At 69.0% G+C, this 26,024-nt stretch overlaps 1 protein-coding gene across 8 annotated transcripts in view; it reads left to right on the top strand.

Moving 5' to 3' along the window:
* SBF1 (SET binding factor 1) overlaps positions 1-26,024 on the top strand; it is a 51,213-nt gene that overhangs the window by 5,942 nt on the left and 19,247 nt on the right. For 4 of the 8 annotated variants that reach the window (XM_088535210.1, XM_088535208.1, XM_088535207.1 and 1 more), the window contains exons 2-11: positions 10,867-10,952; positions 14,535-14,672; positions 14,744-14,881; positions 17,287-17,397; positions 18,651-18,674; positions 20,526-20,631; positions 21,006-21,138; positions 22,912-23,020; positions 23,807-23,920; positions 25,559-25,636. In XM_088535210.1, the coding sequence (XP_088391336.1) occupies positions 10,867-10,952; positions 14,535-14,672; positions 14,744-14,881; positions 17,287-17,397; positions 18,651-18,674; positions 20,526-20,631; positions 21,006-21,138; positions 22,912-23,020; positions 23,807-23,920; positions 25,559-25,636 (1,037 nt within the window). The remainder of the gene's footprint in view (positions 1-10,866; positions 10,953-14,534; positions 14,673-14,743; positions 14,882-17,286; positions 17,398-18,650; positions 18,675-20,525; positions 20,632-21,005; positions 21,139-22,911; positions 23,021-23,806; positions 23,921-25,558; positions 25,637-26,024) is intronic. The other 4 variants (XM_088535211.1, XM_088535209.1, XM_088535212.1 and 1 more) reach the window with 1 other exon arrangement.

The following is a 26,024-nucleotide window of genomic DNA, read 5'->3' as shown; positions in this document are numbered from 1 at the left end:
GCTTGGCAGGAGCCGGGAGAGCTGGGAGTGTGTGGTGGGAACCAGGAGCGCCCAGCACTGGTGCTGGGAGAGCCGGGAGCGCATGGCAGGAGCCGGGAGCACCCAGCGCTGGTGCTCAGCAGGAGCCGGGAGCGCCGACCCTGCGCACTGGGCGCAGCAGGAAGCCCTGGGCGCTGCTCGCGCCGCGGTCGCTGCTCCCTGCGCTGCCGCCCGCCGCGGGGGCAGGTCCCTGTTCCCTGCACTGCCGCCCGCAGCGGTGGCAGGTCCCTGTTCCGTGCGCTGCCGCCCGCCGCGGGGGCAGGTCCCTGCTCCCTCCGGCCACCGCTTCTCCGCAGCCCCCCGTTCTGCTTCCTGTCGCTGCTGGTACCCACGTCGGGCGACGCGCGGAACCCGCGGCGGCTCCGGGCGGCCCCCGCGCGCTCGCCCGGGGTTTCGTTTCCGCAGGAGCCGCGCCGGGGGCGACGCCGCTGCGACGGGTGCGGGTCCGGCACGGTGCAGAGCGCTCCGCGGTGGAAACCCCCTGGACAGCCCTGGAGAGCCCTCGGGGCCGCAGGATCCCTGCGCTGCCGTCCCGGGCGCCGTTCCCTGCCCCGGCCCGCGTGCTCCCCGCGCGCTGCAGGAAGCACCGGTGTAAAACACACGGTGTAAACAGGGCTCTTGAACCGTTACCAGGCTCTTGTTCACCGCCGGGGAGGGTGCTGCAGGTTTCGTGTGTTTCGTTTCTCGTTCTTTGCTTTGCATTTGTCTCAGCTCGAGCAGCAAAGCTGAACACTTGTCTTCTGTGGGTTTTGTCTTGCGCTTCCGAACGCTGCTCTGCTGGATCGGAAAGTGGCGGCAGTTTTACAGAAGTTCCAAGCAAGGCAGAAGCAAAGGCCAAGGGCCCGGGCTTGCGCCTTGCAGGGCCCGGGCTGCTCCTTGCAGGGCCCGGGCTGCGCCTTGCAGGGCCCGGGCTGCTCCTTGCAGGGCCCGGGCTGCTCCTTGCAGGGCCCGGGCTGCGCCTTGCAGGGCTCGGGCTGCGCCTTGCAGGACCCGGGCTGCGCCTTGCAGGGCTCGCGGGCGCTGCAGGTCGGGGCCGCGGGCCGTGCCGCATGCAGGGGGCGCAGGGCCATGCGCCAGGACCCGCGGGCGCTGCGGCAGGGTCACCGCGCTGGGCTTTGGGCGCAGCTGGGATGGGCCCGGCCTCTGAATATCCGTGGACTTCGGGAGCGGGTGTCGGATGGAGCAATGGGAGCACCTGGGGCAGAGGTCCCTGCGGCTCCGGGAGCGCCTCTCCGTATCCAGAGGGTCTGAGCGCTCCCGGCTCTCAGCGGGTGGAACGGGGCACGGAGACGTGCTGGATGTGCAGCATGCAGGACGCAGCGTGTTGGGCAGCGCAGCCAGGCTGCGGGGTAGCGCGCGGGGCGCAGCGTGTGGGACGGCGCAGCAGGGCCATGCGGCAGCGCGTGCAGCACAGCGTGTTGGCACGGGGCAGCAGGGCCATGCGGCAGCGCACGCGGTGCAGCACGTTGGTGCAGCAGGGCCGCAGGGCGGCACTCGGGGCGCGCGGAAGCTGCGGGCGGCGAGCGGGGAGCCCTGCAGCGGGGGCGGCGTTCAGTAACCCCGTTACTGCCCCCGCGGCGCCAGGACCCTGCGGCGTTTGGGGCTCCTGGCCGGGACGGTCACCGCGGAGGTGGCTCCTGCCCGGGACACGGGGCTGCTCCGGAGACCCCACGTGGTGCCGAGTGCCAAACCCGGCTGCAGGTGGACAGTGCAGGGAAAGGCCAGGACAGGCCGGGGCTGCGGGGGCTGCAGCGCTGCATGGCCGGGAGGCAGCGCGTGGAGCTGAGGCTGGGGCTGCAGAGGCTGCATGGCTGGGAGGCAGCATGTGGAGCGGAGGCCGGGGCTGCGGGGGCTGCAGCGCTGCATGGCCAGGAGGCAGCGTGTGGAGCAGAGGCCGGGGCTGCGGGGGCTGCAGCGCTGCATGGCCGGGAGGCAGCGTGCGGAGCAGAGGCCGGGGCTGCGGGGCTGCAGCGCTGCATGGCCGGGAGGCAGCGTGTGGAGCGGAGGCCGGGGCTGCGGGGCTGCAGCGCTGCATGGCCGGGAGGCAGCGTGTGGAGCGGAGGCCGGGGCTGCGGGGCTGCAGCGCTGCATGGCCGGGAGGCAGCGTGTGGAGCGGAGGCCGGGGCTGCGGGGCTGCAGCGCTGCATGGCCGGGAGGCAGCGTGTGGAGCGGAGGCTGGGGCTGCGGGGGCTGCAGCGCTGCATGGCCGGGAGGCAGCGCGCGGAGCGGAGGCCGGGGCTGCAGGGGCTGCAGCGCTGCATGGCCGGGAGGCAGCGTGCGGAGCGGAGGCTGGGGCTGCGGAGGCCGCTCTGCTGATGCTCCCGCCTGCTCCCCTCGGCCTCCCCCGTGCAGGGCCGGGGGCTCCGGGGCTCCCAGGGTGCTGCCCCTCTTGGCGCCTCCCTGCCCCGGTCCCGCCGCGGAGGCGCTCGCGGTTCTGCCGTGCTGGGAGCTCCGGAGCAGCCGCGGGGAGGCAGGAAACGAGCGGCGGGGCAGGGAGCAGCCGTGGGCGGAAGAGCGACGCGGCCGCGGCGCGGGCGGGAGCGCGGGGGCGGCGGGGACGCGCGCGGAGGCCGCAGTGACGTGCAGGGAGGCCGCAGGGACATGCAGATGCCACGTTGACATGCGCGGAGGCCGCGTTGACATGCATGGAGGCCACAGGGACGCACGTGGAGGCCACAATGACATGCGCAGAGGCGGTGGGGATGCGTGCGGAGGCCACATTGATGTGCAAGGAGGCCGCAGGGATGCGCGGATGCCACGTTGACACACGCGGGGGCCGCAGGGACATGCAAGGAGGCCGCAGGGACTCATGCGGAGGCTGCGGTGACATGCGCAGAGGCCGTGGGGATGCGCGTGGAGGCCACAATGACATGCACAGAGGCTGCAGGGACATGCAGGGAGGCCGCAGGGACTCACGCGGAGGCCGCGGTGACACCCCCAGCGTGTTCCGAGCGCCGCCCCGTTCGGTTCCGGCCTCAGGATGAGCAGCCCCACTCCGTGCAGACGGTGGCGTCTGGACACGCGTCCCCAGGAGCCTGGGAGCACCCGGCCCGTCCCCAGCGGGGGACAAGGAGACGAGTGCGGGTGGCACCGACGCAGCCGCCGGCGGCTGCAGCTCCCTGCGCGCGGCTGCACCGCGGCGTCCTCGTGTCCGCGGGGCTGCGGGGACCCTGCCCGGGCACCTTGGGGGCAGCGGGGGCTCCAGCCGGGTTAGTGAGGAGACCTCGTTATAGGGCTGGGGGCGGCGCTGCTTTGTGCAGGAGGAGCGGGAGCGGGAGCTGGAGTGGGAGCAGGAGCGGGAGCAGGAGGGGGAACAGGAGCAGGAATGGGAGCTGGAGGGGGAGCAGGAGTGGGAGCCGGAACAGGAGCGGTAGATGGTGCGGGAGCTGGAGCGTTAGCTGAAGCGGGAGCCAAAGCAGGAGCCAGAGCCAGAGCAGAAGCAGGGGCCGGAGCGGGAGTGGGAGCCAAAGCAGGAGCGGGAGTGGGAATGGGAGCTGGAGCAGGTGCAGGAATGGGAGCTGGAGCTGGAGCGGGAGTGGGAATGGGAGTCGGAGCAGCAGCCGGAGTGCCTCCATCCCACCATGCATGCGCTGCCATGAGCGCAGCCCTGGCAGCTGCCACCGGAGCCCCGGGAGCTCCTGCTCCGACACAGCCCCGGAGCGAGGGGCAGCGGGAGGAGCGACCGCAGCACCCGGCTCCGGAGGAGGCCTCGGAGCGGAACCCGCCAGCTCCGCGCGGCGGCTCCACGGGAGGCTCCGAGCGGCGGCTCCGCGGGAGGCTCCGCGCGGCGGCTCCACGGAGCCCTGGACACCCGGCGTGGTGGGAGCTGCGGGTGCCTCAAAAACCCGGGGTGCTGGGGGCCGTGGGTGCCTGGGACACCCGGGGTGACGGGAGTGTGGGCAGGCAGTCCGTGTCGCGCCGTGTCACCCCGTGTCACCCCGTGTCACCCCGTGTCACACTTTCACAGCACGGAAGGCGCGTTGGGGGCTGTTCCCTGGCCCGTCCCTGTCTCCGCGCACGGTGCCGGCCGGAGCCGCGGTCGCGCGGAGCCGCCTGCGGGGCCCCGGGTTCCACCTGGGAGCCCCCGCTGCCCCGGGGAGCCTCCTGCTCCGTTATTCCAGCAGGCCGGTTCCAAGGGGAGCAGCAGCGTCCCTGGCCTCGCTCCTGCCGACGGGATCCGGGACGCTCCGGCTTCGCAGCGGCCGCCCGAGCCCGGCGCCCCGCCGGGATTTGCCGTTCGTTCCGGCACGGGGACGGCCGCAGCGCTCGGAGCTTCGGCCCCGCTCCGTGCGGGAGGGCGGGAGGAGGCTGCCGGTTCCCCGGAGCCGGGCCGACTGCGGAGCGCTGCCGACCGCTCCGGGGGGAGCGGGAGCGCCCGGATCCCGCTGCGTTCCGGCGGGAAGCAGGCGCGGGATGCCCTCGGCGCTGCACCCGGATCCTGCTGTGCTCTGAGGATCCCCATGTCCTTGTGCAGCTCCCTGGGCAGTGCTGGGATGCAGCGCGCTGCTCTGTTGGGATGCAGCGCGCTGCTCTGTTGGGATGCAGCGCGCTGGTGTCTCGGGATGCAGCGCGATGCAGCGCGCTGGTTTTGGGATGCAGCGCGCTGGTGTCTCGGGATGCAGCGCGCTGGTTTTGGGGTACAGTGCGCTGGTTTTGGGATGCAGTGCGCTGGTTTTGGGATGCAGCGCGCTGGTTTTGGGGTGCAGTGCGCTGGTTTTGGGATGCAGTGCGCTGGTTTTGGGATGCAGCGCGCTGGTTTTGGGGTGCAGCACGCTGCTCTCTCGGGATGCAGCACGTTGCTCTCTTGGGATGCAGCGCACTGGTTTTGGGGTGCAACGCGCTGGTTTTGGGGTGCAGCGCGCTGGTTTTGGGGTGCAGCACGCTGGTTTTGGGGTGCAACGTGCTGCTCTTTGGCAGCCGGTTCTGCAGCAGGTTGTGCTGCAGCGGCCACCTCCAGACTCTGCTCCGGGGAACTGCGAGCTCGGTGGGAATTCGGTGGCCTGCGGAATATCAGCGGGATGGGGCTGTTCTCAGCAGACACCGCTTCGCCCAGAGGAGCCGCTGCCTTTTCCCGGGAGGTGGGTTAGGAGCAGAGGGAGAGCGGGGAGGACACGGAGCGGGGCCGCGTCGCCGCTCCGCACCCAGCGCCGGGGAAGCTGCTGCTCCGGGTGGGCTCCGCAGCTCCGTGGGCTCCGACGGCTCCCGGCTGTGCGGAGGAGCCCGCGCACACGTGGACACACACGCCGATGGACACGCGGACGCGTGGACATGCACACCAATGGACACGTGCGCCCAGGGACACGCACACCTGCGGTGTGGGGTGCCGTGCAGGGTCCCTGCTCCGCAGTGCCTTGCGGGCAGCTCCAGATCGCCTTGCGGGGCAGAGCTCGGCGGGACTGCGGAGCCGCTCCGGATCACCGCGCGGGGCTGAGCTCGGCTCCCTGCTCCGGAGCCGCTCCGGATCACCGCGCGGCACCGAGCTCGGCTCCACGCTCCAGGCCCGCGTGCGTCTCCCCTGGCCGCGGTGCCGCCGCTCAGGGTCCCGGCCCCGCTGTCCCAGATTCCCTCCTCTTCCCTTCTCGGGTCTCATCGGGGTGTCTCCTCCATCTCCTCCTCCGCGGACCCCCCATGGGGTGAGCAGGACCCCGGCAGCGGCAGCAGGTGCCGGGCAGGCTTTGCAGAGCTGCTCCCGTTCCGAAGGAGGCTGCGTACGGACGTGCCCGTCGGGCCGAGCCGGGACCGCAGCGGGAGCAGCCTGCGGGTGGGAGCGTCCACAGGGACCAGGGCAGGAGTAACCCCAGGCACCCGCACGGACCAGGGGCCGACCCGCTGGAAAGCTGCTCCGGGAGAGGGATCTGGGAGTCCTGGGGGGCACCGAGTTACCCAGGAGGCAGCAACGGGCCCTCGTGGCCGGGAAGGGCTCCTGCGGGATCCAATGGGATCCTGCTGCAGCAGAGGGAGGGATCCTGCCCCTCTGCTCAGCCCTGCGGAGGCACCTGGAGCATCGGGGGCAGCTCTGGGCTCCCCAGGACAAGAGGGACCTGGAGCTGCTCGAGAGGGGCCAGCGCAGGGCCACGAAGGTGATGGAGGGACTGGAGCAGCCGTCATGTGAGGAAGGACCAAGCGAGCGGGGCCTGGTCAGCCTGGAGAGGAGCAGCCTGAGAGGGATCTGACCAGCATGGACAAGGACCTGAGGGGACAGTGTAGGGAGGATGGGGCCAAACTCTTGGGGGTGTTGGCCAGTGCCAGGACAAGGGCTCATGGGTGCAAGGTGAACCCCAGGCAGCTCCATGTCCGTGTGAGGAAGAACTTCCTTGGTGTGAGGGTGCCCGAGCCCTGGCACAGGCTGCCCAGAGAGGCTGTGGAGGCTCCTGCTCTGGAGATGTCCAACCGCCTGGATGGACCCTGTGCTCTGGGTGTCCCTGCTGGAGCAGGGCTGGACTGGGTGATCCCTGGGGGTCCCTGCAACCCTCAACTGTTCTGGCATGGATGAGTGGGTGGATGAATGGGTGGATGAATGGGTGGGTGGATGGGTGCCTTGCTGGGTGCCTGGATGGGTGGATAAATGGGTGGGTGGGTGGATGGGTGGGTGGATAGAGAGATGGGTGGGTGGGTGGGTAGATGGATCGATGGGTTGGATGGATAGATGGATGGGTGGATGGGTGGATGGATGGGTGGATAGAGAGATGGATGGGTGGGTGAGTGGGTGGTTGCATGGATGGATGGGTGGATGGATCGATGGGTTGGATGGATAGATGGATGGCTGGATGGGTGCGTGGATGGGTGGATAGAGAGATGGATGGATGGGTGAGTGAGTGGATGGGTGGATGGATGGATGGATGCGTGGATGGATGGGTGGGTAGATGGATGGATGAGCGCATAGATGGATGAGTGGATGGGTGGATGGATGGGTGGGTGGATGCTGAAGTGAGGAGGAACACTGGGTTTCCTGGCTGCTCTGCTTGAGAGGAGAGCCATCATTTCCATGTTGGTTGGGACATAGGCACGTGTCCCTCCCCGTGGTGACGGCGTCCCTCTCTCTGTTAGCTGTTGAACGGCGGTTTTGCCGTCCTGCGAGGAAGGGCAGCGGCAGGAGGCGGCTCCCGGTTGTGCCTGGGCCAGGCGGAGCGGCCCCGTGCGGGCGCCGGGCCCGGGCTGCGGTGTCGGACACAGGGAAGGGCTCCCGGAGCGCGAGGAGGAGGAGGAGGAGGCGGTGCCGGCCGGGCCTCCCGCGCCGCCCGTCGCGTCACCTCGCCGTCTCGTGACAGCTGGTGGCACCGCTCACGGCATCGCCCTGTTTGTGTGGCCGTCGTGCCGCGCGCCCGGATTGGCGCCTCGTAAATATAGCGCGGTGGGCAGGAGCGTCCCCGCCGCGCGGCTGCGGTGCCCGCGGGCGCCCACGGCCCTGCTGCTGCCGCCCTGCGCGGGGTGCCGGCTGCTTGTGGGCAGCACCGGGGTGTGCGGGGTGCAGGGGTGCTCGTGGGCTGGATGCACAGGGTGCCGGGTGCTTCTGCCCTGTGAGGAGAGGCTGAGGGAGCTGGGCCTGTTCAGCTGGAGAAGAGAAGGCTGAGAGGGGACCTGAGCAGTGTCTAGAAGTACCTCAAGGGAGGCAGTGAGGAGGATGGGGCGGCCTCTTTTCACTGGTGGCCACCGACACAACTAGAGGAAACGGCCACAAACTGAAACACCAAAAGTTCCACAGGAACTTAAGGAAAAATCCCTTCCCAGTGAGGGTGCCAGAGCACTGGAACAGGCTGCCCAGAGAGGTTGTGGAGTCTCCTTCTCTGGAGATCTCCAAACCCGCTTGGACGCAGTCCTGTGCCACGTGCTCTAGGTGACCCTGCGTGTGCAGGGCTTGGACTGGATGATCCCTACAGGTCCCTTCCAACCTTGAGCATTCTGGGATTCTATGATTCTATGCTTGTGGGATGCACAGGGTGCCGGGTTGCCCGTGGGCAGCACCAGGCTGTGTGGGGTGCCGGGATACTCATGGGATGCACAGGGTGCCGGGTGCTCACGGGCAGCACCGGGCTGCGCGGGGTCCCACAACCAGCAGCTCGTGGCCCCGTCGCCCCGTGCCCGTGCAGCTCTGCCCGGCCCCGGGTGCCACCGCACGGGAGCCGCCCTCAGGGCACCGCGTCCCTGCGCGGGGTCCCTCCGATGCCCCGGGTGTCCCTCGCTCCGGTGGCTGCCCGCGGGCGCCGCAGGTCGATGCCCGTGAGCACCCAGCGCTGCTCCACGTAGCAGAACCTGCTGACGCGACCTCGGCTTCCCGGCACGGAGCGGCCCTTGGCATCGCCCTCCCGCCGCGCGTCAGAGCAATCAGTGAGTTCCCGTCGAGCTGCCCGTGCCCGGGCGCAGTCCCAGGACGGTCCTTGTTCAAACACCCCACCCTGCCGCTTCCCGGCAGCTCCGAGCGCTCCCAGCGCGTGCCGAGGGACAGCGCTGGGCACAGCGCTGGGCACAGCGCTCGGCACGGGCCCGTCGCGCCGGGGCGGATGAGCCGCGTGAGCCCCGTTCCCTAAGAGCCGGTTCCTGGGGCTCGCGCGGTGCGGAGGCTGCGTCCGAACCCACCGCGCCGATTCCCGAGGCCGCGTCCGAACCCACCGCGCTGATTCCCGAGGCTGCGTCCGAACCCACCGCGCCGATTCCCGAGGCCGCGTCTGAACCCACCGTGCTGCTTCCCGAGGCCGCGTCCAAACCCACCGCGCTGCTTCCCGAGGCCGCGTCCGAACCCACCGTGCTGCTTCCCGAGGCCGCGTCCGAACCCACCGTGCTGCTTCCCGAGGCCGCGTCCGAACCCACCACGCTGCTTCCCGAGGCCGCGTCCGAACCCACCGGGCCGATTCCCGAGGCCGCGTCCGAACCCACCGGGCCGATTCCCGAGGCCGCGTCCGAACCCACCGCGCTGCTTCCCGAGGCCGGGCAGCCCTGCAGCCCTCTCCAGAGCCTTCAGGAATGCCCGTCCTTTGGAAGAGGAGCCGTAAAGTGCGGCTCCGGGGAAAGCTCACCCCGTGTCTTCAGTGCGTGGATTTGTAGGGCCCTTCCCTGGATTCCCCTGCAACGGTGCCTTATTTATTTACTTATTATTCAGCAAGGTTCTGTGCTTAAAACACGCGTGCAAATCGATCACTCGTCCTGTGCACGCAGTGTCCCCGCTGCAGACGCCCTGCACGGTCCCAGCTCCACGCGTGCCGCGGGGCCCTCGCTGCACCGCGGCTCTCCAGCCGGAGCCGTCCTGCCCGCGGAGCCGATGGCCCCGGCGCATCCAGCCCTCCTGCCCGCGGAGCCGGTGGCTCCGGCGCATCCAGCCCTCCTGCCCGCGGAGCCGGTGGCTCCGGCGTGTCCCGTATCCCTCCCCAGCGCCGCAGTCCGTGCCGCACACAGAGCGGGGCAGCCCCGGGCGCGCTGGGCCCGTCCCCACGCGCGGCACCTGCTCCCCGCAGCCAGGGCCGCCCATCGCGGCCGTGCTCAGCTCTCAGCTCCTTGCTCCTTTGCCGCTTTCCGTTCAGGATAATCCCGAGTTCAAACGGAGCCCGTAACGGGCCGTCCCCGGAGCAGCGCCCGGGTGTCCCCTCCGCGGGACCCCGCGCGGGTCCGAGCGGCAGCAAGCACGGGAGAGGAGATGCGGGAGGGCCCGGCGCCGCGCGGGTGCAGCCGCTGCGGTGGCGAATGCAGGGACGGAGCTATTTGCAGAGCCGTAATTTGCCGGCGCTCCGCGGCGTTGCTAAAAGGGGTTCGGCGTCCGCGGCGCTGCGGGAGCCGCCGGGGCCGGGCCGGGCAGAGCCGTGCGGGGGACACGTGTCCCAGAGGAAGTGGTGGCCGGCGCAGGGAGGCGCCCGGGGCCCTTCGGTTGACGTGACACTGGGCACTATTTTCCTCGTGCCGCCGCGCTGACCTTTCCATTCTGGGCCGGGGGAGACTAAAAGCGGCGGCTCCCGATGCTTCGCCCTGCTAAATCGGGCTGCGGCGGCGGCTGCTAAATGGAGCGCTGGAAACAGCTCTCGGGGCTGGAAATAGCCCCAAGCGGGGCCACCTCCTGCAGCCAGGGCCCTCCTGCCGCCACCCGCTGTGTCCCCAGGGGAGCTTCGTGTCCCCGTGGGCGCGGAGGCCCTGTGTCCCCATGGGCGCAGGGCCTTCATGTCCCCATGGCCCCAGGGGGTCTCCCCGGCCTCCTGCCCGGCAGGACGTCGCGCAGGGCCCGGCGCGCAGGGCTGGGTGCGGAGCAGCGGGTGCAGCCCCGGGTCGGGGACGCAGTCGCAGCCCGCGGGTGTCCCCGCGCGTCGCTCCGGAGCCCTCCCGCGTCCTCGTCCCTCGCGGTGTCCGCGGGGGTTCCCGGGCTGCTGCGGGGCTGCGCTCCGGGGAAGGGGCCTCCCGGCTGCGCCCGCGGCTCTGCCGGGCTCCGCTCTGAACCGCGGCGCGTGCTGCACCAACGCGGGGCTCCAGCGCAGCCTGCACCAACGCGGGGCTCCAGCACGTCCTGCATGGTGTTCGGGGACCACTGCATGCCCACGGGGCAGCGCTGCCGGGACCCGTGCAGAGCGTGGGGACAGGGACTGCACGGGGGTAGGGACAGGGACCACACAGCAGGTAGGGACAGGGCCTGCACAGCGGGTAGGGACAGGGACTGCAGAGCGAGTAGGGACAGGGACCGCACAGAGAGGGTAGGGACAGGGCCAGTGCAGTAGATAGGGACAGGGACCGCACAGCAGGTAGGGACAGGGCCCGTGCAGCACGTGGGCAGCGCCGCGCTCTCCCGTGCCCCCTGCTCCGTGCGCGGCCGCTGCCGCCCGCTCCCGCGCTAACCTGGCCCTCTTGTCCCTGCAGGGAGCGGAGATGGCCAGGGCCAGATCCTGCAGCGCTTCCCGGAGAAGGACTGGGAGGACAACCCCTTCCCGCAAGGCATTGAGCTGGTGAGTGCCCTGCGCGGAGCCGGGCTGCGGGGCAGCGGAGCCGGGCGCGCATCGCCCGCCCCGCGGGGCTCCCGTCGCACCGCCGAGCGGCACGGCCGGTTCCCGGGCACCGGGACCTCCCCGGGAGCCGCTCAGGGCTTCCCGGGAGCCGCTCCGGGCTGCGCTCGCCACGGATGGGGGCGGCCGTGCCCCGTGCCCTGTTCACGGCGTGGGTCCCCGCTGAGCTCCCCGCTCCTCCGCGCTGCTGCTGTCCCGTTCCTAACGCGCGTGTGACACAGCGCAGCACGGACGGGCCGGCAGGGCCCTGCACGGCCGCTGTCCCCACCATGCGCCCCTGTGCCCCCGTGCCACGAGGGCTGCGTGCGCCGGCCATCGCCTGCCCGGGACAGGCAGGGTGCAGGGACGTGTCCCCGCCAGCGCTGCCCGCTGCCGTCTGGGCGCTGCGAATTGCAGCTCCCTGTTCCAGCCGGGCCCGGCCTGACTCACCCGCGCCCAGGAGCGTTCGTTTGTGTGTGACCGAGAGCTGCTTTTGGCCTCGGGAGGCGCAGGGACCCGCTGTGGGGACGGGCGCTCCGCCGGCGCCTTCCCCGCTCCGTGGGTGTCCCCTGTGCGTCACGGGATGGAGCCTTGGCGGCGCCGTGCCCGGAGCTGCCGGCCCTCGGGGCAGAGCAGACACTGCGGGGTCACCTTGGAGCAGGGCCGAGCTCTGGGGTCACCTCACTCGGGACAGAGCTCTGGGGTCACCTCGCACAGGACAGACTCTGCAGTGTCACCTCGCAGCCGGGCCACACACTCTGGGGTCACCTCATGGCCGGGTCACACACTCAGGAGTCACTTTGCGCAGGGCAGACCCTGCAGTGTCACCTCATGCAGGCAGAGCTCTGGGGTCACCTCACACAGGTCACCCGCCCTAGGGTCACCTCACGCAGGGCAGAGCTCTGGGGTCACCTCGCACAGGGCAGACCCTGCAGTGTCACCTCACACAGGTCACGCACCCTGGGGTCACCTCACGACTGGGTCCCCTCCCCTGGGGTCACCTCGCGCAGGGCAGACCCTGTGTTGTCACCTCATGCAGGGCAGAGCTCTGGGGTCACCTCACGGCCGGGTCACCCACCCTGGGGTCACCTCGCACAGGGCAGACCCTGCAGTGTCACCTCACTCAGGACAGAGCTCTGGGGTCACCTCACGGCTGGGTCCCCTGCCTTGGGGTCACCTTGTACAGGGCAGACCCTGCAGTGTCACCTCGTGCAGGGCAGAGCTCTGGGGTCATCTCATGGCCGGGTCACCCACCCTGGGGTCACCTCGTGCAGGGCAGACCCTGCAGTGTCACCTCGCGCAGGGCAGAGCTCTGGGGTCATCTCATGGCCGGGTCACCCACCCTGGGGTCACCTCGTGCAGGGCAGACCCTGCAGTGTCACCTCGTGCAGGGCAGAGCTCTGGGGTCATCTCATGCAGAGCAGACCCTGCAGTGTCACCTCACAGCCGGGTCACACGCTCTGGGGTCACCTCTCGCAGGACAGAGCTCTGGGGTCACCTCACGGCCGGGTCACACGCTCTGGGGTCACCTCTCGCAGGGCCGTCACCCATGGGTGGCTCGTGGCGGCGTTGCAGCGCCTGCAGGTCCCCGGCGCCGCGCGTGCCCGCGGGCCGCGTCCGAGCAGGCACCGTTTCGGGGTGGCAGCTCCATCTCCCCCTCGTTGCTGTTTGTCACCCTTCTTGAGGGACCCGCGTCTGCAGCGATCCTCCGGACTCGTCTGTACCTCCTCTTTGGTCTGAAGCCAGAGCGTGTCTCGTTTCTTGTGGTCAGCGTTTCCTTGTAGTCTGCAGGGGCCTCGGGACCTGTTCCATAAAACAGGGAGGCTTTTTCTTCCCCACGGGTCAGGCCGTCCAGCCCAACAATCCGTGCAATTTCAGCAGCGGAACCTGGTGCCCTGCAGCGAGCCGGGCCGGGCGCTGCCGCGCGCTCCCGCTGCTCTCCGCGGTAAAGCAGGGAAATCCTGCGGTTTTCCCGGCACAGCCGGCTGCTCCGCGCGCCGCAGCTTCCCGTCTCCCTGCCGGCTACAGGTGCGGCCGGTGTTCCCGGTTTGTCCCCTTGCTGCCGGAGCGTGAGCAGAGGCCGGGGCAGGAGAGGGCTCCATCCGCGCTGGCTCCCGAGCCAAGACCTGGGGCTCTGCGGGACCCGCAGCCAGGCCCGACCCTTGTCCCCTCCGTGGTGGCAGCGCGGGGCAGGGAGCCGAGCGGCCGTCCCGCGGCGCGCGGGCACGACGGGCAGCGCCGCGGGGCCTCCCGGCGCTCCCGTGGGACGCCCTGCCCCTTCCCAGCGTCCGGGAGGAAAATCCGCAGGGCCGGGGGCCGCCGCGGGGAGGTGCCCTCGAGGGAGGTGCCCTGGGGGCTGCTCGCGGCGTGCGGAGGCTCCGTGTGGGACGTGGCGGGGCCGCGGGGCCTCCCCTCGGTGCTGCTGCGTGTGGAGGCCGAGGGATCCGGGCGCGCGCGGTGCCGCTGCCCGGTGTCACCTGCCACCCCAGCGTGGGGTGCATGCGGTGCCACTGCCCGGTCGGTGCCGCTGCCCGGTGTCACCTGCCACCCCGGCATCGGGCTAGTGCGGCACGGGGTGATGCTGGTGCCACCCGCCAGCCCGGCGTGGGGTACATGCGGTACCACTGCCCAGTGCCACCTGCCACCCCGGCATCGGGCTAGTGCGGCACGGGGTGATGCTGGTGCCACCCGCCAGCCTGGCATGGGGCTCGCGCGGTGCCGCTGCCCGGTGCCACCCGCCAGCCTGGCGTGGGGCTTGCGTGGTGCTGGGTGCTGCCCAGTGTCACCTGCCAGCCCAGCATGGGGTGCACACGGTGCCACTGTCCAGTGCCACCTACCAGCCTGGCATCGGGCTACTGCGGCGCTGGGTGCTGCCCGGTGCCACCCGCCACCCTGGCGTGGGGCTTGCACGGCACTGGGTGCTGCCCAGTGTCACCCGCCAGCCTGGCATGGGACTCGCATGGTGCCACTGCCCAGTGTCACCTGCCACCCTGGCGTGGGGCTCGCATGGTGCTGGGTGCTGCCCAGTGTCACCTGCCAGCCCAGCATGGGGCTCACATGGCGCTGGGTGATGCCGGTGCCACCCGCCACCCCGGCGTGGGGCTCACGCGGCGCTGGGCGCTGCGACGCTGCAGCGAGCGGAGCAGACGGCGGCAGCGTCGGCGCTCTCCCAACGCCAGCCCATGCGCACAGGGCCCATGGGCAGCACAGCTGGCGTGTACCGGGAGCGCGGCGGCGCTCGCTGGAGGCCGCTGCCTTCCTCCCGTCCCCGGCGGCGCTCGCAGCGCTGCAGAGCCCCACGTCCCGCGCGGAGCAGGAATGACCTGTCCCCGTGGCTCCCGCAGGCTGCGGCGCAGCGCGTTGTGCTCTGCTCTGCTGCGGAGCCGCAGGATGTGCAGGGACGGGCCGTGCGGTTCCTGCAGGCTGCGGCGCAGCGCGTTGTGCTCTGCTCTGCTGCGGAGCCGCAGGCCGCGCGGGGACGGGCCGTGCGGCTCCTGCGGGCTGGGCGCAGCGCGAGGCCCGCGCCGCTCACCCCGCTCCCCGCAGTTCTGCCAGCCCAGCGGCTGGCAGCTCTTCCCAGAGAGGAACCCGCCAACCTTCTTCGTGGCCGTGCTCACCGACATCAACTCGGAGCGGCACTACTGCGCCTGCTTCACCTTCTGGGAGGCCGTGGAGAGCGCCCAGGTACGGCCGCGCGCGCGGGCAGCGCCGGGCAGCGCCGGGGGGTGGCCCTGCTAACGCTGCGCTGTCCCCAGCCCCAGAGCCACGCGAGGAACGGCGATGGGGACGAGGAGGAGGAGGAGGAGCCGGCGGCTCCCATCCCGCCGGCGCAGCTCTTCGCTCCCAAGAGCCTGGTGCTGGTGTCGCGGCTGGACCACGCCGAGGTGTTCCGGGTAAGTGCGCAGCGCGCGGGCAGGGAGCAGGGCTGGGAGCAGCCGGGAGCGCCGTCCCGCTGCCGGGAGCGCCTGCGAGCGGCTCCGCGCCAGGCCCGAGCGGGTCAGCACAGCCCGGTCCTGATGTCGCCACCCGGACGCTCCCCTGTGCGCTGCGGGGACCTGCAGGCTGCCCCGGCACAGCCCGGCCCGCGCGCCACAGCCGCAGCAGCTGCAGCAGGAGCCGCATGGGCCGCGCGGCACCGCTCCTGCTCCTGCTCCTGTTCCCGCTCCCGCTCCTGCTCCTGCTCCTGTTCCCGCTCCCGCTCCTGTTCCCGCTCCTGCTCCCGCTCCCGCGCCCACTCCTGCGCTCAGCTCCCGGCTGCTCACCCGGCACCCTGGCGCCGGGCCTGGAGGAAGGCGGCCGAGTCCGGCGCTCCTTCCCACTGCCGGGATGTCCCTTCTGTCACTGCCCCAGTCTATGCCCAGGGTGTCCCTTCTGTCCCTGCCGCGGTCTCAGCCCGGGATGTCCCTTCTGTCCCTGCCGTGTCCCAGCCCCTGCGCACAGGCCGCCCTGGGGCGGCAGCGCCTGTTCCGTGGGCAGGGTTTGCTCGCAACCCGCTCAGGACATTAGCAAATGATGGGGAAAAAGAAGGAGCCAGCCCTGCGTTCTGCTGCCCGGAGCAGCCTCGCGGGTGCCGCGGTGCCGCGCGCGTCCCGCCGAGCGAGCGCAGGGCCGGGTGGCCCCGGGGAGCTGCACGGGGCCTCGGCCCCCCGTGGGCACCAGGATCCTGCCGCGGCACCGGGGCCGGTGCCGGAGCTCCCCGCTGGCAACGGCCGGGACTCTGCTGCAGCCTGAGGGAACGCCGGAGGCAGCGGGTTGCGTTCGTGCCCACTAAGGGAAAACTTGGAGTATCTTCCTGGGAAAGCTGAGCACAGGTCAAACCTGTTCTGACTGACAGGACAGACCAGGTAAAGTTAGAGCAGAGCGAGAGAGCAGCGTGAGAGGAGCCCAAGTGCGGAGAGGCCAGCAAGGCCGTTCCTTGGGCGCAGGTAGTCGCATCAGACGATCTTCCTCCCCGGGGGACGGGGCGTCCAGGCGTTCCCGTGGGTGCTCCGGAGCCCTCCGTGCGCTGGAGCCGACGGGAGGCCCAGCCCGTGCTCAGGCGGCGCGGGCCGAGCGCGGCGCTTGTCGTGGCGCTGTAAAACACAGACGTTTCCTGCAAGGGTTTTCCCCGGGAGCCGTCACTGAAATGGTTCCTGGCATCTCCCAGCCTCCCTGCACCTGAGCACTCGTTTTCCCCGGCCGGTGTCATTAGGAGGCTGAGTAATGTTTGCACTGCTCCTTCGGCTGCGTCATTTCGCTGCTCAGCTGCTCGAGCTGTTCACCTTAGGGATTTTTTGGAACGGATTCGTGATAAGAGTGCTGCACCTTGCAATGTCCCCGCTTTAGCTGTCATCAGAAGAGAGGGGGTTTCGCCAGGAGGCCCTAGGAAGGTCCCTGACCTTGGCAGCCGCATCATTTATTCTGTATGAACGGCTGCCCCGCGCTTGGAGCGGCTGCAGGGAGCAGAGCCGCCCTGCTCGCGGGTGCACACGGGCGTTTGCCTATTGAGCTGCTGCTCAAACTGCAGCAGAAGGGCAGCGGGCGACCATGCTGCTGTGCCCTGCGCACAGCCCGTTTCCCCCGCACACATCGCGGGGCGTTTTGGCTCCTTCTGTTCCTTTAGTTGGTCTGCGATAGCCCCAGCCCCAGCGTGCTCCAGCCCCGGCCAACGCGCCGCTGCACCGCGCCGCCGCCACGCGCTGCTCCTGCTGCAGGGGAGCCGTCCCGGCAGTCCCCGCGTCTCCCGCCCTCCTTCCCGCCGGCATCTCCGCTTCCCGGAGCCGCGGGGGAGCTGCTGGCGGCCACGGGTGTGCGAGCGGCTTTGGGAGCCAGGGACGGTGCCTTGAGGCCAAATTCCTCATTCCTCGTGCACCGTAGTCACTTTTTCGTGTGCCAGCAAAGGACGGCACATAACCATATTTTCACACTTAAATTTGGTTTCTTCTGTGCTGGCCCGATGCTGCCCTCCGAGCTCAGCCGCTGGGTGCCCGGGGGTAGAACTGGGACCCCGTCCCTTGCGCGGCTCCGGGTTTGCAGCGCCGCTTGCTGTGAGTCTGCAGCGCTGCGCGTGCTGCGGGGGTGCCGGGCCGTGTTCTAGCCCGCGGGATGCTGTGAGCGTCCGGGTGCCTCGAGCGGCGTCGCTGCTGGGATGGGAAAGAGCTGGTGGCAAACGGAGCACGTTGAGTGCAGGAGAGCGCGCGCAGGGGCCGTGCCGAGCTCCGGGGGACGGCCCGGCACGCGCAGCCGCTGCGCGCGGCGCTGCGCCCGGTGCATGGCCTGCCCGGCTGCGCTGCTCAACCTGCTCCGCTTGCCTCTCCAGAACAGCCTCGGCTTGATCTACACCATCTACGTGGACGGGCTGAGCGTGTCCCTGGAGAACGTCATCGGGAACCTGCTGACGTGCACCATCCCCATCACCGGCGGGGCGCAGGTGGGTAGCGCCGGCCTCGCTGCGTGTCCCGGCTCCTGCTTGCAGCGACACTCACGCAGCTCCAGCAAGCCGGTGTCCAAGCCGAGACGCTTCCCGCAGCTTTGCTGGGGCCCAGGGAGGCCCATTGGGCTTGTGGCACAGTCCAGTCGGGGCACTGGCTGCCCAGGAGCTGCTGCAGCGCCCGCCAGTGCCAGCAGCGCCGTCGCCGGCGCGCGGGAGCGGGAGCAGCGCCCGGTGCGACCCGCGGCAGCTCCGCTCCGCGCGGCCGCGAGGATCCTGCTGCTGTGCGGAGCTGCAGGCCGCCCCGGCGCGTGCCCTGCCTCTCCTCCCTGGGGTGGCTTCGCCCTCCTCGCTGCCATCGGAGGACGCGCCGCTGCCTTGGCCGCCGCGGCCTCGCGCACAGCCCTGCTCTGCGCGCGCTCCGTTCGGAGAGGCCGCGCTCCCGCATGCCGTCCCTGCGTGCAGAGCCGCGTGCGAGGAGCAGCCCGGAACGCTCCTCGAGCCAGCGGCCCCGCGCGCGGAGCAGCAGCCTGGCTTGTGCCCAGCGCGAACCGCAGCCCGTCCCGCTCCGTCCCCGCGCCCTGCTCCGTCCCCGCGCCCTGCTCCGTGCCGCTGTCCTCCCCTGTCCCGGCTGCAGCCCGCAGCAGGAAACGTCCTGGACCCTTCAGCTCCCTGCGGAGCCCCGGGGCGGCTTCGCCGTGCGCGGAGCTCCCGCTCCCTCCTGGATCTGCTGGGAGCCTCGGCCAGGCCGTGCGCAGCGCCGCGGCCTCGCGGTGCCCGGCGCCAAGGGGGTCCCCGGCAGCGAGGGCGCTGCAGCCCGCGCGTGCCCGGGGCGGGTTTGTCGCAGGGCAGCGTTGGCGCCGCTCGCAGCGGTGCCCTGGGGAGGGCAGAGCGGAGGGGACGGCCGCTGCGCGCCGCGGGGAGGCTCTGCAAGGCGCTCCGGCTCCCTGGCCGGTTTTTGGCACAATCATTCCGTAGCTCCCACTTCCTGCAGGATCTGCGCTATGGGAACAAGCCGTGTGCTACCGGGGGGACAGTCTGTTGGTGGCGCTTCCCTTCCTTTGCTTCTCCTCTTTCCTGTGTCCAGAAGCTCTTTTCCCGTGTTCCTGTTGCTTTTGCTCTCTGTCTGTGTCTCTCCTCCTCTGCGGGTGCTGTCCCTGCTCATTACCGTGTGTGTGCGTGTGTGTTTCCTGTTGCCCAGCCGTGTCTGTGTGTTTCTAACTGACTGTGCTATCTCTGTCTGTCTCTATCAGCCTGACGCGGACGACGAAGCAGCGGTACGCACTCCTTTTCTTTCGTTGGGGCTCTCTCCGCATTAGCGGCCCCTTCCTTTGGAGAAGGCTGCGGGGTTGCGCGCGGCAGCGCCCGCCGCGAGCGGAGCAGGGTCCCGGCTCGCAGCGCCCGCGCGGCTCCGTGTGCGGTGCTGCAGCGGGACGGGGGGCCGGGGGGCTGCGGCCTCCCTGCGTCTGCCCCCGGGAGGGAAGGGAAGGGCCGAGCGCGGGGCCGGCGCCTGCCCTGCTGTGATGCAGCGTTAGCTGCGGATGTGCATGGCGCTGCGGGGCCAGCTCCTGCCCTGCCGCAATGCGGCGTTAGCTGCAGATGTGCATGGCGCTGCGGGGCCAGCTCCTGCCCTGCCATGATGCAGCATTAGCTGCAGATGTGCATGGAGCTGCGGGGCCAGCTGCTGCCCTGCCTCGATGCAGCTTGAGCCGTGGAGCTGCATGGCGCTGCAGGGCCGGCTCCTGCCCTGCTGCGATGCAGCATCAGCTGCAGATGTGCATGGCGCTGCGGGGCCAGCTCCTGCCCTGCCACGATGCAGCGTTAGCTGCAGATGTGCATGGCGCTGCGGGGCTGGCTCCTGCCCTGCCACGATGCAGCGTTAGCTGCAGATGTGCATGGTGCTGCGGGGCCAGCTCCTGCCCTGCCGCGATGCAGCTTGAGCTGTGGAGCTGCATGGCGCTGCGGGGCCAGCTCCTGCCCTGCCACGATGCAGCGTTAGCTGCGGAGCTGCATGGCGCTGCGGGGCCGGCTCCTGCCCTGCTGTGATGCAGCGTTAGCTGCGGAGCTGCATGGCGCTGCGGGACCGGCGCCTGCCCTGCTGTGATGCAGCGTCAACTGCAGAGCTGCATGGCGCTGCGGGGCCGGCTCCTGCCCTGCCACAATGCGGCGTTAGCTGCAGATGTGCATGGCGCTGCGGGGCCGGCTCCTGCCCTGCCGCGATGCAGCGTTAGCTGCAGATGTGCATGGCGCTGCGGGGCTGGCTCCTGCCCTGCTGCGATGCAGCTTTAGCTGCGGAGCTGCATGGTGCTGCAGGGCCAGCTGCTGCCCTGCTGTGATGCAGCGTTAGCTGCAGATGTGCATGGCGCTGCGGGGCCGGCTCCTGCCCTGCCGCGATGCAGCATTAGCTGCAGATGTGCATGGCGCTGCGAGGCCGGCTCCTGCCCTGCTGTGATGCAGCGTTAACTGCAGATGTGCATGGCGCTGCGGGGCCGGCTCCTGCCCTGCCGCGATGCAGCGTTAGCTGCAGAGCTGCATGGTGCTGCGGGGCCGGCTGCTGCCCTGCCGCGATGCAGCGTTAGCTGCAGATGTGCATGGCGCTGCGGGGCCAGCTCCTGCCCTGCTGTGATGCAGCGTTAGCTGCAGAGCTACAGGGCGCTGCGGGGCTGGAGCAGGAGCCGCTCCACCCTGCAGGGAGGCAGGAGGGGAGCCCCAAAACCCTCCATGGCCGCACATGTCCCATGGACAGGAGCGGGGCCGGGGGCTGCGGTGTCCTGGCCCTGGCAGCAGGGAGAGGAGGAGGACGCAGGGCTTTAGGACGAGCGCAGGGCTAATAACGCGGTAGCGGCAGGAGGCTCTTTGCCCTGTGCGTCGCAGACGGGAGCGGACGGCGCCTGCTCGCGCTGGCGGCTCCGGCCCGTCGCACCGAGACGCTGCTCAGGGCAGGGGCCCAAACGCTGCTGTGCTGGGACGTCGTGTCCCGGAGGGTCCCGGTGCCACGCGGCGCCCGGCCCGCCGAGGAGCCCCTTGTCCCACACGGAGCTCGCGGCGCGGCCCTGCTCCTCGCGCCCTCCCGCCGTGCCGCAGCGCCGCGGGTCCCCGTGACGCTGCCCCCGCCTCGTCTCTTGCAGCGGACGATCTCTCTGGGAGCCGGGGACCGGCAGGTCATCCAGACGCCCATCAACGACTCGCTGCCCGTCAGCAGCTGCAGCGTGGCCCTGCTCTTCCGGCAGCTCGGTGAGACCGTCCCCTCCTGCTCCGGGCCGGCGTCCCCTGCGCGCGGCTCCCGCCGGGCTCCCGAGCTGGCCGAGGGCTTCGCTGCGGAGCCGGGGCCGTTCCCGGGCGGGCAGGGGGCTCCCAGGCTCCGGAGCGGCGGTGCCGACGCCGGGATGGGAGCAGTGGGTGCGGAGAGCCGCGTGGCCTCCTGGACGAAGGCCATCTGCAGCTTCAGCAACACGCTTGAGGCTCTTCTACGAAGCAGGGGCTTCTTGAGGGAGCAGCTCTGGACACCCCTAGCTCCGTTGTGCAGGCGCAGGGAGGCCGGGGCCGCTGCGGGCGCTGGCGCGGGTGCGTCCGGGGCAGGAGCCTCTTCCGAGCGCCCTGTCCCGCAGGCATCACCAACGTGCTGTACCTGTTCTGCGCGGCGCTCACCGAGCACAAGATCCTGTTCCTGTCCAGCAGCTACCAGCGGCTCACGGACGCCTGCCGCGCTCTGCTGGCGCTCATGTTCCCCCTCAAGTACAGGTGAGGACGCGGGTTACGGCACCGGCGAGGGCGCCTGCCCTGGCTCTGCTAAAGCTCCTTTCCCAAAGCCCCTCACTTGTGCAGTGCCACAATTCCGGAATATATCCACAGCAGCAAAGGGCTTCGACCCTTCCTCTGCTGCCCCCTTCTTTTCTAGGGTAAAATCCAGGCTGTAGCAATGGGAAGCAGCGCATGAGGCGTTGCTGGCAGAGGCTGTTGTAGCTCAAGTGGCAGGAATTGCTCCCGGTTGTTGCAGCGCTGCAGGGAAGGAGGCAGGCGGGCATGTTGAAAGACCTGGGTGTCCTGGTGGATGATAAGTTGACCATGAGGCAGCAGGTGCCCTCGTGGCCAAGAGGCCAATGGGATCCTGGGGTGCGTTAAGAAGAGCGTCTCCAGCAGGTCGAGGGAGGGGATCCTGCCCCTCTGCTCAGCCCTGCTGAGGCCACATCTGCAGGATTGTGTCCAGTTCTGGGCTCCACAGGACAAGAGGGATGTGGAGCTGCTGGAGAGAGGCCAGCGCAGGGCTACGAGGATGATCAGGGGCCTGGAACATCTGCCCTATGAGGAGAGGCTGAGGGAGCTGGGCCTGTTCAGCTGGAGAAGAGAAGGCTGAGAGGGGACCTGAGCAGTGTCTAGAAGTACCTCAAGGGAGGCAGTGAGGAGGATGGGGCGGCCTCTTTGCACTGGTGGCACCGACACAACTAGAGGAAACGGCCGGAAACGGAAGCATCGAAAGTTCCACAGGAACTTAAGGAAAAATTCCTTCCCAGTGAGGGTGCCAGAGCCCTGGAACAGGCTGCCCAGAGAGGTTGTGGAGTCTCCTTCTCTGGAGATCTTCAACCCCGCTTGGATGCAGTCCTGTGCCACGTGCTCTAGGTGACCCTGCGTGTGCAGGGGTTGGACTGGATGATCCCTAGAGGTCCCTTCCCACCTTCACCATTCTGGGATTCCATGATTCTATGGTTCTATGTCGGCCTGCTGGGCTCTGCTCTTGCACATCCCTCCGTTCACGTGTTTGGAGAGGCCAGGGGTGTTCAGCTCTTCGGAATCTGCCCCTCTCCCTCCTTCACTGCAGCGCTGCAGCCTGGGCAGGACGCAGCGCCGCAGGGCGCAGCTCCCGCTGGAAGCCTTGGCTGGCAGCCCCGGGCACGGAGCAGGGTGCTGGAAACCGGGAGGCTTCCCGAAACCACGGCTGCAGCCTGCGTGCTCCCTCCGGAGCGGCCCGCGCATACAGGGCTTTTGTTCCTGGCTGGCAGCTGCCGTCCCCGTCCCGGCGGGGATGGTGATGCCGGGGCGCAGCGGGGCCGGGCCGGCGGCACCGCGCCGGCCACGGCCGCGGCTGCGTGCGCCTCTCCCGGCGGGACGGGTGGGATAGACGAGCCATTGTGGCTGCCCGCTGCTGTCACGCTCTTTCCACGCTGCAGAAAGGCTATTTGTGTTCCAAAGAAAGCTTCCTTTGGGATTTAAGCTGCTGGAAGACCTTCCCTTGGTCGGACTTGGGCCACAGAATGGTTGGGGTTGGTGCGTGCAGGTGCCCAGGAACCTCGCGTGGCTCTCGGGGCGGCAGGGAGGGAGCGGAGGCACCGTGACCGTCGTCCCCGGGATCGGGGGCCGTCGCTTGGCCCTTGGGCACAGTGCAGGGGGGTGCAGGGCCGACCCCCCTGCTGTTCCTTCCCTTGGAGCGTTCCCGGCGGCTGGAGCCGCTCGCAGCGGAGCAGGCTGCGTGCGGAGCAGGACCCGGCGGGCTGCAGCGATGCTCTTCTCTGGTTGCAGCTTCACCTACGTGCCCATCCTGCCTGCGCAGCTCCTGGAGGTCCTGAGCACTCCCACGCCCTTCATCATCGGGGTCCACTCCATCTTCCAGTCGGAGACCCAGGAACTGGTGAGGATCTGGGAGCCGCGTCCCGGGCACAGGAGCAATGACACTGCTGCACGGGGCCCTGCTGCTGCACGGGGCCCTGCTGCTGCATGGGGCCCTGCTGGCTCGTGGCTAGCAACGAGGCCGGCTGGGCTTGTGCCCATCCAGCCTTCAGCTCCACAGTGTCCACACAGGAGCGGCCGGGGTTGGCCGAGGATCTGATTTGGAAACAGCTGGCGGGGCTGGTCCGGGAGGCCGTGCTGGCACTTGCGTGTTACAGCCTGCGGTTTGGAAGCTGAGCTAAAGCGAGGCACAAGGAGTCTGATCTAAGCTAAAGCAAGTGAATGAGTGGCCTGCACAAACTGAGGAAAAAAAAAAAAGCAATTTTGATTAAGCAGGATGTTTGAAGTTCTGGGATTGGCTTTGGTGTTTGCCTCGTAAAAATCGCAGTGGGTCCGAAGGCCTCGTGTGTCTGCACGGGCCTGCGAGCAGCGCTCCTCGTGCACATCCCTTCCCTCTGCTGCCTGCCCCGGGGTGTGACACGTGTGACACTGTGACGGGCCCTCGCACAGCGCCTGCAGAGAGACCTGTGCCTTACCCGAGTGTGCCGTGGGGCCAGTGAGCAAGAGAAAATGACTCAAGGACCAGAACGCTCTGAGCTGGCAGCAGAGTAGTGACCACTGCTCCCCAACCCTCCTCTCCTGAACGGGGCTTGTCCCCGTGCTCGTTCCCAGGGGGACAGCGCGGAGGTGGCAGGGAGGGTGTTTTGGGAAGCCGGACCTTCTCTCATGCCTGTCCTGCCCCTTTCAGCTGGACGTTGTCATCGCAGACCTGGACGGTGGGACGGTGAATGTCCCCGAGTGTGTCCATATCTCCCTGCTCCCTGAGCCCCTGCTCCAGCAGACCCGGGAAGCCCTCTCCATGGTAAGTGCTGCAGCGTTTCCCTGCATCCTGGGAACCTGGACACGCGTCAGGGGCAGCCGGGAATAGGGCAGCTTGGCACTCGCGGTGGAGCCCCGTGAGACAAAGCCCCGTGTCGCAGCCCCGTGGTGGCCTCTGGCACGCAGCAGTGCTGCCGCGAGCGCCACCGCTGCCAAAGGGCTCTGGGAACCGGTGGCTGCTCCCGGCCTCGGGCAGGAAGCAGCTGCAGCCCCAGGCTGCTGTTCTGGCCCTCCTGTATTCCCGGAGGCAGCAGGACACAAGCTGAAACACAGGAAGTTCTGCCTGAGCAGGAGGAGAAATCCTTGACCGTGAGGGTGGCTGAGCCCTGGCACAGGGTGCCCGGAGAGGTGCTGGAGTCTCCATCCTTGGGGATGTTGGAGCCCGCCGGGACATGGGCCTGTGCGCCTCGCTGTAGTGCTGGTGCAGGCAGGCTGGACTAGGTGATCTCCAGAGGTCCCCGCTGGTTTTAGCCATCCCAGGACTCCATGACCCTGTGGACTAGGTGATCTCCAGAGCTCCCTGCCGGTTTTAGCCATCCCGGGACTCCATGACCCTGTGGACTAGGTGATCTCCAGAGCTCCCTGCCGGTTTTAGCCATCCCGGGACTCCATGACCCTGTGGACTAGGTGATCTCCAGAGGTCCCTGCCGGTTTTAGCCATGCCAGGACTCCCTGATCCTGTGGACTAGGTGATCTCCAGAGCTCCCTGCCGGTTTTAGCCATCCCGGGACTCCATGATCCTGTGGACTAGGTGATCTCCAGGGGTCCCTGCCGGTTTTAGCCATCCCGGGACTCCATGATCCTGTGGACTAGGTGATCTCCAGAGGTCCCCGCCGGTTTTAGCCATCCCGGGACTCCATGATCCTGTGGACTAGGTGATCTCCAGAGGTCCCTGCCGGTTTTAGCCATCCCGGGACTCCATGATCCTGTGGACTAGGTGATCTCCAGAGGTCCCCGCCGGTTTTAGCCATCCCGGGACTCCATGATCCTGTGGACTAGGTGATCTCCAGAGGTCCCTGCCGGTTTTAGCCATCCCGGGACTCCATGATCCTGTGGACTAGGTGATCTCCAGAGGTCCCCGCCGGTTTTAGCCATCCCGGGACTCCATGATCCTGTGGACTAGGTGATCTCCAGAGGTCCCTGCCGGTTTTAGCCATGCCAGGACTCCATGATCCTGTGGACTAGGTGATCTCCAGAGGTCCCCGCTGGTTTTAGCCATGCCAGGACTCCATGACCCTGCTCGCCCCGTGCGTGCGGGCTTGGGACAACAATCTGGATACGTGCTCCGTGCCCAAGGGAGCTTCCCCCATGGCTATGGCAAACGGGCGTGTGTCTGGGGGGTTCCTGTCACACTTGTCACCCCACTTTGCTGTGCTTTAAGTGCTGAGCTCTCAGCGCTTGCATGATGCGTTTCCCCAGCTGTGACTTCCGATGCAGAGCCTCGATGAGAGCCTGCCATGGCAGAGTGTTGTAGGAGTCTGGTGTCCGGTGATTTCCGCCCGGGATTTGTTTGTGAGCCTCTCAGACCTTGGCTGTGGGCCCTGCTGTGTTCTGGAGAACGCTCCTTCCCTCCTCGCGCTGCGACACGGACACCCCTCCGAGCCCCCTTGTGCCTTTGCAGGTGCTGGACCCCGAGCTGGAGGTGGCAGATCTCGCATTCCCCCCTTCCACGGTCTCTGCCTCCTCTCTCAAGATGCAGGTGAGTGGGAGCAGGGAGAGGAGGACAACTCGGTTGTGCCTTGAGGGGGGAATGGGGAACTCCTGCCGGGGGCTGCCCTTTCTTGGTCATGGAGTAGAGAGCCAAGATTTCCGTCTTTTCTCCATCTTGGTGTTTCTCCAGGGTTACAGGGCCTAACACGTTGCTCCCAAGACGGTGAGGCCACAGCTCCAGGTCGCATCCTGGCCTGGAAGCCGGCACTGCCATTTCCATAGATGTTCTGTGGCTGGGGCTGCCTGTTCCGTGCTGGAACAGCAGCTGGAAGTCGATACCTCCCCTTCGGGCATTTCACAAAGCTCCTGGCTCTGGGCGGTGGAAGAGCCTCTGTCCTCTGTGTGCAGTGTCATGGGATGCTGTGGGGAGGAAACAG

Source organism: Tinamus guttatus, unplaced genomic scaffold (assembly GCF_059628265.1).
Source record: "Tinamus guttatus ecotype Peru unplaced genomic scaffold, ASM5962826v1 Tinamus_guttatus_pri_ptg000619l, whole genome shotgun sequence".
Classification (NCBI taxonomy): Eukaryota; Metazoa; Chordata; class Aves; order Tinamiformes; family Tinamidae; genus Tinamus; species Tinamus guttatus.
This window is presented reverse-complemented; position numbering and strand designations above follow the sequence as displayed.